Source organism: Neolamprologus brichardi, chromosome 7 (assembly GCF_056152115.1).
Source record: "Neolamprologus brichardi isolate AB-2024 chromosome 7, ASM5615211v1, whole genome shotgun sequence".
Lineage (NCBI taxonomy): Eukaryota > Metazoa > Chordata > Actinopteri > Cichliformes > Cichlidae > Neolamprologus > Neolamprologus brichardi.
This window is the reverse complement of record NC_142110.1, coordinates 15328499-15339284: the sequence shown is the minus strand read 5'-3', so window position 1 is coordinate 15339284 and position 10786 is coordinate 15328499. Positions and strand designations below refer to the sequence as shown.

The 10786-nt window shown below is 40.6% G+C and overlaps 2 protein-coding genes across 3 annotated transcripts; one reads left to right on the top strand and one right to left on the bottom strand.

The window, feature by feature from the left end:
• The first annotated feature begins 717 nt into the window (after positions 1 to 717).
• Positions 718 to 4422, top strand: LOC102794511 (ubiquitin-associated protein 1-like). Its single transcript, XM_006789172.3, has 6 exons — positions 718 to 737; positions 817 to 967; positions 1460 to 2110; positions 2208 to 2378; positions 3823 to 3924; positions 4023 to 4422. Exons 2-6 carry the CDS (start codon positions 845 to 847, stop codon positions 4155 to 4157), a joined length of 1182 nt encoding a protein of 393 aa, XP_006789235.1. The 5' UTR covers positions 718 to 737; positions 817 to 844; the 3' UTR covers positions 4158 to 4422.
• Position 4423: 1 nt separating this feature from the next.
• Positions 4424 to 10616, bottom strand: LOC102794789 (protein regulator of cytokinesis 1-like). Of its 2 annotated transcripts, none has more exons than XM_006789173.2 (14): positions 10449 to 10616; positions 9403 to 9535; positions 9191 to 9313; positions 8836 to 9069; positions 8589 to 8759; positions 8356 to 8505; positions 8095 to 8242; positions 7861 to 7997; positions 7674 to 7769; positions 6742 to 6888; positions 6504 to 6614; positions 6303 to 6410; positions 5732 to 5908; positions 4424 to 4891 (listed from the first exon to the last, which is right to left on the bottom strand). In XM_006789173.2, the coding sequence occupies exons 1-14, from the start codon at positions 10457 to 10459 to the stop codon at positions 4820 to 4822; spliced, it is 1818 nt and encodes a 605-aa protein (XP_006789236.1). In that variant the 5' UTR covers positions 10460 to 10616; the 3' UTR covers positions 4424 to 4819. The 2 variants fall into 2 exon arrangements, with proteins under 2 accessions (XP_006789236.1, XP_006789237.1); XM_006789174.2 differs by having other exon boundaries at positions 5799 to 5908.
• Positions 10617 to 10786: the final 170 nt, after the last annotated feature.

Here is a 10786-nt window from a genome sequence, read left to right as displayed (position 1 = left end):
CAGCATTTCCCTAATCCTCCTCCTAGTACACAGGAAAGTCACAAAGTGTCCGTACAAAGTCTTTAGTGTGGCCTTGAATAGAGATGGAAAATAATACAATCTGCTGAAAGGGATAAAATAGTGAAGTTTTAATAATAATACTTATAAATGTTAGAGACAACTGTATTAGATTGTTTTTCAAAATATATGTATAATATGTTTTGGTGTTATATGGTTTAATTTTGATATGTTTGTTTGATATATTTCTTATGGCTCTATGACCGTGGGATTAACCTCCTAGGACCTGGCGTCCACATATGTGGACATCACATTTTGGGTTATTTAGACCAAAATACTCAATTTTGCTCTACAAGGGCCTGATATCTTACGAGGACATTATACTGCTACTGTTCTAAAATTTTAAACGAATATCCTCATATGTGGCTCTTATTTTCCTAAAAACAAAAATAAGGTAAAAAAAAATAAATAAATAAAAAATTCTGGTAATTCTTTGTTTTTACATTCATCGGGCCCCAATATGCCCAAATATCAAAGAGAAATTAAAAATGTATGCCGTTTAAGAGTTCGGGTCTTAGGAGGTTAAAGCAGGCACCTGAGGTATTGGTAAACAAACCCAATGATGTCAGAGGCTTAGTGGCGAAGGGGTTTATCACGTCTGCTGTCTGTGAGTCATTTACTCCAAACACTTGCCGATTGTTTCAGAGGACCGTGGACCTGGAAGAACATATCTGACCAAGGTAAAAATTTCAAAAAGTAAAACTTTCTTTTAAAACTTAAAGCTGAAGATACAGGAGATCTTCATGTCTTCTGATGCAGGTTGGTGATTTGAAGCATTTTGGTGGTGATGAACATGCTGGAAGATGTCCCGTTTCAGACCGAGCTGGGTCCACTGGAGGAAGAAATGCAGCTGTTGCCTGCTCCGGACATTACTCTACCAGACTGCCGACAGATAATGAAGGAAACTGAGGTCAAACATTAAAAAAACATTTCCAAAAATATCTCAATATAGAGCCTGTGTGTTCTTTCTTGGACAGTATCTGCTTGCAATTTTACTTTCTCAGTTTAATTACTTTAAAATCCAGGGTTTGAGTTTTGGAGTTTAGCAAAGCTTTTTTTTCTTCTTCTTCATTTTAATCCACTTCTGAAGTTACAGATTCTAATAAGAGTTTAAACAGTGCTGAAGACAATGTTCTCCTGAAACAATATGCACACTGTAATGAAGGATTAAGTTCAAATAAAAGAGCTAGATTGGGCTTTTACTGTGAAGTTGAAAATGGTTTTTATTGCACCTTATTAACATTACTGGTATAGGTCTTTTTCCCCTGGAAGAAAAGCACAGGTTGTATGATAAAATTAGTATATTTAGGGTCATGTTCACACTTGAATACTACACAGTACACCTATTAATGTCAGCTGTGAAAAAGGGCTAATGCTCCAAATCTTTATAATTTTTCTGCAGTACGGATTCAACCTGGAGAGATGGATTTTAACTGGCCAGGAGCCAGTCTGCCAGGCTCCATCCTGCCCACCTTACTGGTTGATGTTCAGCAGCCCTAAGGAGAGTCACAGAGTCACTCCCAGGAGCAGCGATCAGTGGGTCCCCAACCCTCGGCCCCGCAGCCACAGCTTGAACTCTGCAGACGCTCACTGGCTGCGCCATCGCACCGTCAAGTTCCTCGTATCTGACTCTGATGATGAAGATGGTTATCATGAGGACAATGAAATGTCCTCTACTGAAGATGCCCCTCACCTCATCAATTGCAGGGAGCGGCCCCGGAGCGCTTCACTCAAAGGCCCGATCTCCAGAGTCAAAGACATGCACTTTGTTGCTTCCCCTCACAACTGTAGGACTGGCTCAGCTCAGTGTTTCAGAGGTCACAGGGGCACGTCTTCTCCCCAAGAGTGCAGACAGCCTCTGCGTGTGCTCGAGCAGCACAGATCACAGCAGGCCAGCCCGCTCCCTCAGGGCCAGAGGAACATCAAGAAGAGGCAGCGCTCTTCAGGCAGGAAGTTCTCCCAAAACACTCCACCCGCTGGACCTTCCCCACCGAGGCAACAACAACAACGACCCTCCTCTGCAGGGCCTGTTTTAAAAAACCGCAGAAAGAAGGTCGGTTTTTCTGAGAGTGTCACATAACAATATAATACTTGAAGCAGGTAAAGCTGTTTTCTATTATTTGTGCCTGGTCTTCCCTTGTCATCATCAGGTTCTGACGAGCGGTGCCTCTCGGGGGGTTTTCTTCGACTGTGCAGCAGAGCTTTTGACAGCCCTCAGCCAGGAAGAGAGAGAGTTACTTGAAACAATCACTGAGAAAGGCTACCCTTTAAGAACAGCTATTCTGGCGCTGCAGAAGACAGGCTATAGGAGCCCTGAAAAGGTACATAACACACTGGGGTTATAAGATGCTGTTTAATGATTGCATTTTTCAACGAAACTGTGAACTCTTAAGTCTGACTGAGTAAATTCTGACTTGAAATTAAAACTTTTAGGATAGAGCGGCACAGTGATACAGTAGTTGCTGGAGCCTTTTGTGTTGAGTTTACATGTTCTCCTGCCTGTGTGGGTTCTCTGGCTTCTTTGCACAGCCCAAATACCTGCATGTTGGGTTAACATGTGAATCTAAATTGGCCATAGGTGTGAAAGTGAGCATGAATGGTATCTGTCTCCTTGTTAGCCCACCATCACAGTTATGAGTGGTGGGATGAGATATATGCTATTGTATTTTAATTAAAGACACTGGGCATCAAGTCTGGCCTCAGGTGCTCTTACTACTGAAAGGCCCCAAGGTATATGTCGAGTCACCAATATGCTTCAATCAAGCATTCAGTCCAGGTTTGGAGGACTGTGTGTTTAAAATCTGGAGGCAGAAGGGTATAAGTTATTTGGGAGACATCTATATTGAGGGCTAGCTTTCCCCTTTCCAAAAATTACAGAAGACATTCAAGCTTTCAATTGAAAAACTGAAAGACGTGCGCAAACTTGAGACATGTATCCTTTTTAAAGATGAACAGAAGACTAGCCATGCTGTCTTGGATGGTCTCCTGAAAATTAAGCTATTTTCCAAAGGAGCCGTGTCTCAACTCTACAGCATCCAACAAAATGTAAATGATCCATCCTCAGAGTCATTCCAGGCAGATTGGTAAACATTCACAGTATCTCTATAAATGCTCAGCACACCCCAATACAATTCAAAGCTGTCCATACTTCTATCCAACTAGATTACGTAAAATATTCAAAGGCACTTCAACTCTGTGTGTAAATTTTTGAACAGAACAAGGAACCCTATCTAATGAGTTCAACAACAGTTACAGTAACAGTTTATAGACGTTTTGGGGTAACTAATTTGAGTTTTTCCACCAAGGCATTAAATAGGGAACTCCTGGGGAACCACCATGAAATTGGTGATCAAAATAAATCTTTATTCTATCCATTGTCCTGTGGCTTAACAATATCACATTGTACAATGAACACTTATAACTCAAGTAATGCTTTTTCTGAGCCGCCGCCAATTTGTTTTATATAAATGCGTTTTTTAAGTATTTAAAAACCAATACACACATCCTTAAAAAAAAAAAAAAGTAATGGCATCAGAAGAAAGAAGAGGTTAAAGAAAATACAGCAATCACAATTATCCCTCACCTAATTTGCAATACTTGGCAAACCAATGTTTTTCTAATGCATTAAACATAAAACACATCTGTAAAGTAATAGTATGTAGGTCAATCTATATCCTGTATTCACATTCCCAAATGTTAATGAATAGACTTCATAAAATTGTACACAGAAATGGATAAAATTCATGCTTTTTCTGCTATCGACAGGTGCTAAAATATCTGGTTACCTGCGATCGTCTGTGTCAGCTGGGTTATGACCAAGCACAGGTGGAAGAGGCTTTGGAGATGTTTCAGAACTGTGAAAGCAAGGTAAATCCAGTTTTTCCAAGTCAGGTTGAAAAGTCAGCGCCTGTCACACCCTATTGTACCTTGACATGAAGGAGCAAAACAATATCTTCTTTTTCCAGGCTGCTGAGTTCCTACGCCTGTTGGCTCAGTTTAATGAGATGGGCTTCCAGCAAAGCGCAATCAAAGAAGTGCTGCTTGTTAATGAAAATCACCGTGAGAGGGCTCTTGAGGAGCTCATGACACGCATGGCTTAAATAAGTCATCACATTTCCAGTGAAAAGAAGGGAAGGACTTTTACATCCACTCACTAGAAGAGCACTCGTGAGAGCTCAGTTCCAGACCAGACCAGTCCCCTACCTATAGTTTTATAGAAAGAACAATACTTTAAAATTACAATGATAACTCTGGCAAGGATTTACCTCTGGCTGAATTCAAATACTGCGTTTTGGCTTACGCTCAGCTGAAGTAAAACCATGTTCAGCTGAATAATTAGGGGCAGGAATGATGGGAAAATAATAGTCACAGAGAACAAACTGCTTTTAAAACGTTTATTTACAGGTTAAGGAAAAGAATAAAACCACCCTATGTTTGGTTTCTGAGGAGCAAAATTAGCTGTCAATCCAGCTCGAAAAAGAAAATCATGGTGCCACTTTCCACTTTAGTAAAACAGTAGTGCTGTAGATAACAGATAATATTTAATTTAAGCCAAAATAGGATCAAATAAAAAGACATCGTAAAAAAATTAAAATGCCAGAGAAATGCAAAGAGCAGAGGAAACCCTGGAATAAATTCTAATAAAGGGAAATGTTGACAAAATATTTACAGTTTTTTGTAAGAAGTTCCCTCTTGTTCATTGTGTCACCAAACTACCCCTGAGGTGGGCGACCCTCTGTGCCAGAGCAGCTCTGTTGAACCATCACTGATGACTGACAGTCGAGTTCAGCAGTCCTGACTTTACATTCGATTTAGAAGACTTCGTGAGGTCCCTCTGTAAGAAACAGTCCCAATGAATGTTTTCATATTAAAAAAACAAAACAACAAAAGATCAAAGGTAAAATATTTGTGTATCAACATGGTTTTCTCACATGACAAATTAAGTAGATGTATTAACTTTGGAAACCTTTAACCTCATGATGACCAGATTTGAGTCATGTGGTGGAAAGTTTTAGCTGCAGCTCAGACAAATAAGTCATTGAAACTTCGGCATGACAGGAATTTTTTTTGATTTATTAGTTATAGCACAGGGCCGTAGCCATTTCAATATTTTTTTCATAAGACCTAGTGTACTTTGACTATTTTAATTTATACATTCATTGTAGACAGATTCTTTTGGCTGTCCCTTTATTAACAGGGGGTTGCCTCAGTGGATGAATCAGTAACTTTGATTGTATGCCGGCTGCCCCTTCTGACGCAATCCCCCTGCCCGCTCTCCCAGTGGATGTGTCAAACACTATACGTATACTTATATGTAAAAGGTGGTGGTTCGTGTAAATCTCAATACAAATAATCAACATTTTCTATATATTAATTACTGCTGACTGTATGACGAAATTTGGAATACATGTATTCAAACATTAAAAGATGGCAGACAGCTTTGTTTCTTAAAGTCTTGTCATCATGTTATAAATGATTTTTGTAGCTTTTTCTTTGCATCACAACTGCATAATGTGGGAATTTCATCTGCATTATAAAATACATGTACACCCACATAGCAAGAAATTAAATAAGTTGTACATTTGGTCGTAAACTTAAACTGTGAGCCAAATGTTTAGTCTTACAATAATCTTTACTACTGAGTTGACTAAACAGATGTAAAAACCCCATTTACCGCAAATTCCGAATAGGAGCCAGCAATAGAATTAAAGGTGAAGGTGTGATCTTGAGTATCCTGAGACCTTAGTGGTGTGCCACTTGGAGTGTTTCTATTAAGGTGGGAGATATTTTCCTTGTTTCGCTCTAGCGCACGGGGTGCCTTTCCATGTCCAGGGGTTCGCAGGCCAAGACCCTACAATGAGACCAACTAGAATGATGATGTGTTTTGGCAAGCCCTTTCATTATATAGGACTATATAGGACATTATGACAGATGAGCACTTTCACCGTGTCCAATATATTGACATACAAAACAATGCATTTCATATTATGTATATTTATCTTAGTTAACGACACTGGACTTGACTGGTTGGGTAGAATGAAAAGTTATCAGTGTCAACGTCTGCATCATATTCAGGACACACTAAACTCAAACGTTGACCAACATTGAGTCTAGATACAAACTAATGTAAGAGGTTCTACCGTTTCAATATGAAAAAAAAATGATGATCAAACCTGTCTAAGATACTGAACAAACCAATCTAATCCTGATGGTTTGACTGTCAAAAACAACATGAAGCACAATACCTTGCTAGCAGACAACGGTGGTTTCTGGGTGGACGACAGGCACATGGTCCCACTGAGGCCTGAACTCAGGAAGCTGGTTGGAGTGGAGAAAGTTGAGGTGCCATTGAGCTGAGTGGACAGGGGACAAAGGTGTTTCAGTCAGTGCTCATGTTTGACATTAACACAGTTACAGAAAAACCACAGAAATATCTACCCATTTACCTTTTTCATTTTTCCAGGTGTGGGAGTCCCTCCTATCCGCCTTTTAGACGGGGTTCTCACCGTCGTTCCATACAGCATTTCCTCTTGTATCTGCTTAGTTTTCTTCATTTGCTATTTTCCAAAGAACAATGCATTTAAAAAAAAAAAAAAAAAAAAATGCACTGGCGAAACTACAAAACTACTGCTACAGGGAAGTGAAAGTCACGACAGAGCGTGTCACAGCAATAACTTCACATACCCTTTCAAGCTTCTCCTTCTCCTTTTCATTGTGGTGTTGATCCCACTGCTGCTGCACATAATCAAGGAATTTCTGTCCATTCACCAGAAAATCTTTGCCATGCTCCTGCTCCCAAGCGTCGATTTGGGCTTTCAGACTCTTTTCCAACTGAAAACAAGCATAACAGTTTTTATGTTGTCACAAAAAGGGGGTCTTATTACATTTACTTCTCTTATATGTACACTTAAAAAAAACAAACAAACAAACAAAAAAAAAAAAAAAAACAGACACCACTGTGAAACAATACCAATACTTAATGAGGAGGGAGTCTAATGTGAGAATAATCCCTGTGAGCCAAAACTCAAGGCTTCAAACTGCACTCAACAGTGTGGGCCTGAAGTAAGGTAGGAACGATTACATCCAGTCATCACGGACATAATGTCAGAGTAATTTTGAGCATTTAATGATTTGCTCTGAACTGTTCTTTTTCCAGAGAAAATCCCAAAGCAGTTGAACTCACACGATAAACAGTTGACCAGCAAGGCAGAAATGCAGGGCCACCCACCAGAGGCCCTTTGCTGCATGTGTCCCCTGACTAGGCTATCTAAATAAAGCCCATTTTGAACAGCAAAATGTGCATTTTTGGATTAGTAGAGCTCAGCCGATTCCCTTTTAACAGCTTCTGCACTGACAGTGGACTGTCAGATTACATCAATTTCTGAAATGCTTTTGATGAACAGACATATGCACCTGAACCACAGAGTGACAGTCATTTAATATCCCCATCTGTTGGACAAAACCTGCAATACAGCAATGGAGTTTTGCTTCATCTCCTTTTATTTGCCAATTCATCCAATATGACATCTTTGAAATGTCTTCTAAGAGAATATCTTACAGGCTGGCATCTGCTTACAGTAATGCTATATTTACTGAAGCAGCATAGAAATTCTCACCTTAGGCAAACTTTTCTGCAGGTCAGTTCTCTGCTTCTCTTCTTTCAGAAGGTTCCCACCCCTGTTGTTGAATCTTGAAGGGTCATTAGCCTTTTTCTAAAAGGGGAAGCATACAGCCACATGTCACCATGCCCAGAGATAAGCATTTTAAAAGCTTCCACAAAAAACTTATAGAGACAGCACTCACGTCAAGCTCCAAGTACAACGTCCAGTTGTCCTGCCATTTAGTGACTCCCTCAAAGAGATCTTTGTGGCCCTCATAATACTTCTTCAAGGTCGTGATCTCAGCCTCATGTAGATTGAGGAGCTCTTCTGTGAAATCATCTGAGTAAAGAAAAGATGTACCAGAACAGTAACTCCCTCTGTGACCTTTGGTGAATATGTTTGAAATAAAGCAGTCGTTATTAAAACAGACATTCACCATCATGATATGGCGCAAAAGCTTGTTGCTGTTCGGAGCTGTAGAAACATTTCTTCCATAGGAGGGCGATCTCTGCTCGGATGGCCTCAACGACACTTTGCATGCTCTGCATTTTCAGCACCTCTAGACGCTGGACCTCAGCCTGGAGCTGGAAACACAGGATACACATTATCAGAACCTTTTACGACGGCTTAGTGGATCTGGGTGGAAAAATAAACAGACACATTATTTAAAATCATAAATCAAAAGGTAGATTTGTACCGCTTCCATGTTTCTTTTCTTTGTGTTGATCATATGCTCTGAGAAAATTTCCCTGTCCTCTTGGGGAATCTGAAGCCGTTCCCAGAGCTCCTGAATCTTAGTGCGGTAACCTGAACAAAGGAGCTCATTCTCAGCCTTGCGGTTTTGCAACTGGAAGAAGAAGAAATCATCCACGTTATTCTATGCAATACCGTAGACGGATCACATTAGAAAAGGAAAGATCACAAACTCACTTGACCGAGGAGGAGTTTGAGAGCAGCAATGTTGTCATTCGACAGGCAAAATGCCTCTTCATCCTCACAAATCACATCAGTCTCAAAACTGGTCTCTGGCTGCTGCTCCAGATCATCCATGCATACAATGATCTCCTTCTTGATGCTCACAAATTCCTTGCGACGATGCTCCTGCAGTGACGAGACAGGTTACAAACCAAAAGCAAAAACTGTAATATTAAAGAAACAAACAGAAAATCAAAAACACCTTCTCTTTGGTGAGATCATCAAGGTAGGCCCGATAGCTCTCCAGCTGTGTCAATGATGGAACAGAGTCCTGGTTGATGCAAAAGGGGGTAGTGCACATAACATCACACAGCTCTCGGTCTTTGACAACGAGGCCTTTAAGCTCTTCCATTCTTTGCTTTTTGTGCTCCTTCATCACCTCCAGATGTGTGCGGCAGTTCTTCTCCATCTGCAACATGCTGCAGCCATCCTCCTCCTGCAAAGAAATTCAAAAGGTACGGTAAGGCCTAACACAGATCGTCTTGTTGGTTATATATATATTAAAAAAAAAACAAAAAAAACAACAACACTCAAACACACTTCTCAAATGTAAATACCTCAAAAGGGGGCATCTGAAGCTCACTATACAAAATACTGAGTTCCTTGCGACAAGACTCTATACTTTTGAGTACTCGCTTCTTGAGCTCCTCTTCTTCTGCAATCATGAGGTCCAGCAAACCCTGAAGGCAAGAAAAAGCAAAGAGGCAATTGTATGATTAGTCCTACAAGGCCAAAAGGTACCATAATGTACACCACTGTCAGAACTCACTTTAATGTGCTTGTGAACATCATTGGTTCTTTGTAGGCGCTGCTCTTCAGGAATCCCTATCTCTTCCCAAATATCCTGCAACCTGACCAGGGCTCTGTTCAGGTAGGCAACAGACTCTGCGGCATGGACTTCACTGGAAGAGAACCAGATACTCAAGTTTGTTAAGATACACTTTACCACAAAAGTTGAGCAATTCCTTTGTTGCAGCAGTTCAAAAATAAGCTAAATACAAAAAACAAACAAACAAAAAACATAACAAAATGGCTTAAAAAAGTAGAAAGCTATACATGTCAGTGAAGTAAAATACAACATGACAACGCAATACAAGTAAAAATTTAATTTCATGAAGTAAAAATAAAGTTCAAGAGCTCATTAAACGGAAAAACGTATCCGCTCAGAGGTTCAGGGTAACAAAGTGTAAAGTGTGGTGGATACTGTAATAAAATAAGCTGGTGTACACAGAGGTTACGGGTGTGTATTCGGGGCTAACAATCAAATCAGACAGGTTTCACTGGGTTTTTCCTGACTCAGAGTGGCCCTCCGGGTGTGTGTGTGTGTGTGTGTGTGTGTGTGTGTGTGTGTGTGTGGGGGGGGGGGGGGGGGGGGGGGGGGGGGGGGGGGGGCCGCCTGTACGTTAGCAGGACTTGGATATTTTAACTGGTGTTTCAATTACTCAAAATGTAAACAAAAATGTATATTATTTTATACTACAGTAAGCCAGGGATTTTAAAACCAGACAGGAAACAGCTGTGTTAGCTCCCGCAAAGCCAGACGCAACAGCCCTTCCACCATCGACCGAGCAAACTAACATTTAAATAGTTACAGACGGCGTAGCATATCCGTGGTACCCCTAATCCTAAATAATACGAGTGACCAAAAAAACCCAAATAGTAATGACAGCATAACCTAAGGACTGCTCCGCCTCAATGTGTGAAACAGGCTGTGCGACTTTTCTCACAATTAACATTAAATGCTAACGCTAATCAGCAAGTTTAGAACACAACTTACATAAACCGCTAAAAATTATATTTATATTCAGTACTAACCTCACTCTCATTTCGCCACCGCAGACAATTGAAATGTTTTAAAAAGAATCGTCCTGTTCCTGCAAACGGTCTTTTGACTCCTCAAGTAAAAAAATCTAGGTTAAAGTCAGTGTAGTCGCCCGACTGCCCGTTCGTTTGTCGAGTGCATTTGAAATTTGCACCGAAACAATGCTTGGACTCTGATTGGCTGGTGAAATGACGTCAGCGGAAATAGCTGTGGAGCGGAACCAGAGAACTTGTAAAATAAAAGCTTATGCTGTACGTGGAACTTCTCCCACTTGTCCAAACGCGGGGCTGCAGCAGTCTTCAGCAAGAGGTAAATGGGGATATATTGCTTT

Coding starts and splice junctions, on each gene's coding strand:
- LOC102794511 (XM_006789172.3), top strand. CDS start 845: ATGAACATGCTGGAAGATGTCCCGTTTCAGACCGAGCTGGGTCCACTG. Junction 968..1,459: donor AGATAATGAAGGAAACTGAG/GTCAAACATTAA, acceptor ATTTTTCTGCAG/TACGGATTCAACCTGGAGAG. Junction 2,111..2,207: donor TAAAAAACCGCAGAAAGAAG/GTCGGTTTTTCT, acceptor TGTCATCATCAG/GTTCTGACGAGCGGTGCCTC.
- LOC102794789 (XM_006789173.2), bottom strand. Junction 9,070..9,190: donor TTCAGATGCCCCCTTTTGAG/GTATTTACATTT, acceptor ATTTCTTTGCAG/GAGGAGGATGGCTGCAGCAT. Junction 8,243..8,355: donor AGAAAAGAAACATGGAAGCG/GTACAAATCTAC, acceptor CTGTGTTTCCAG/CTCCAGGCTGAGGTCCAGCG.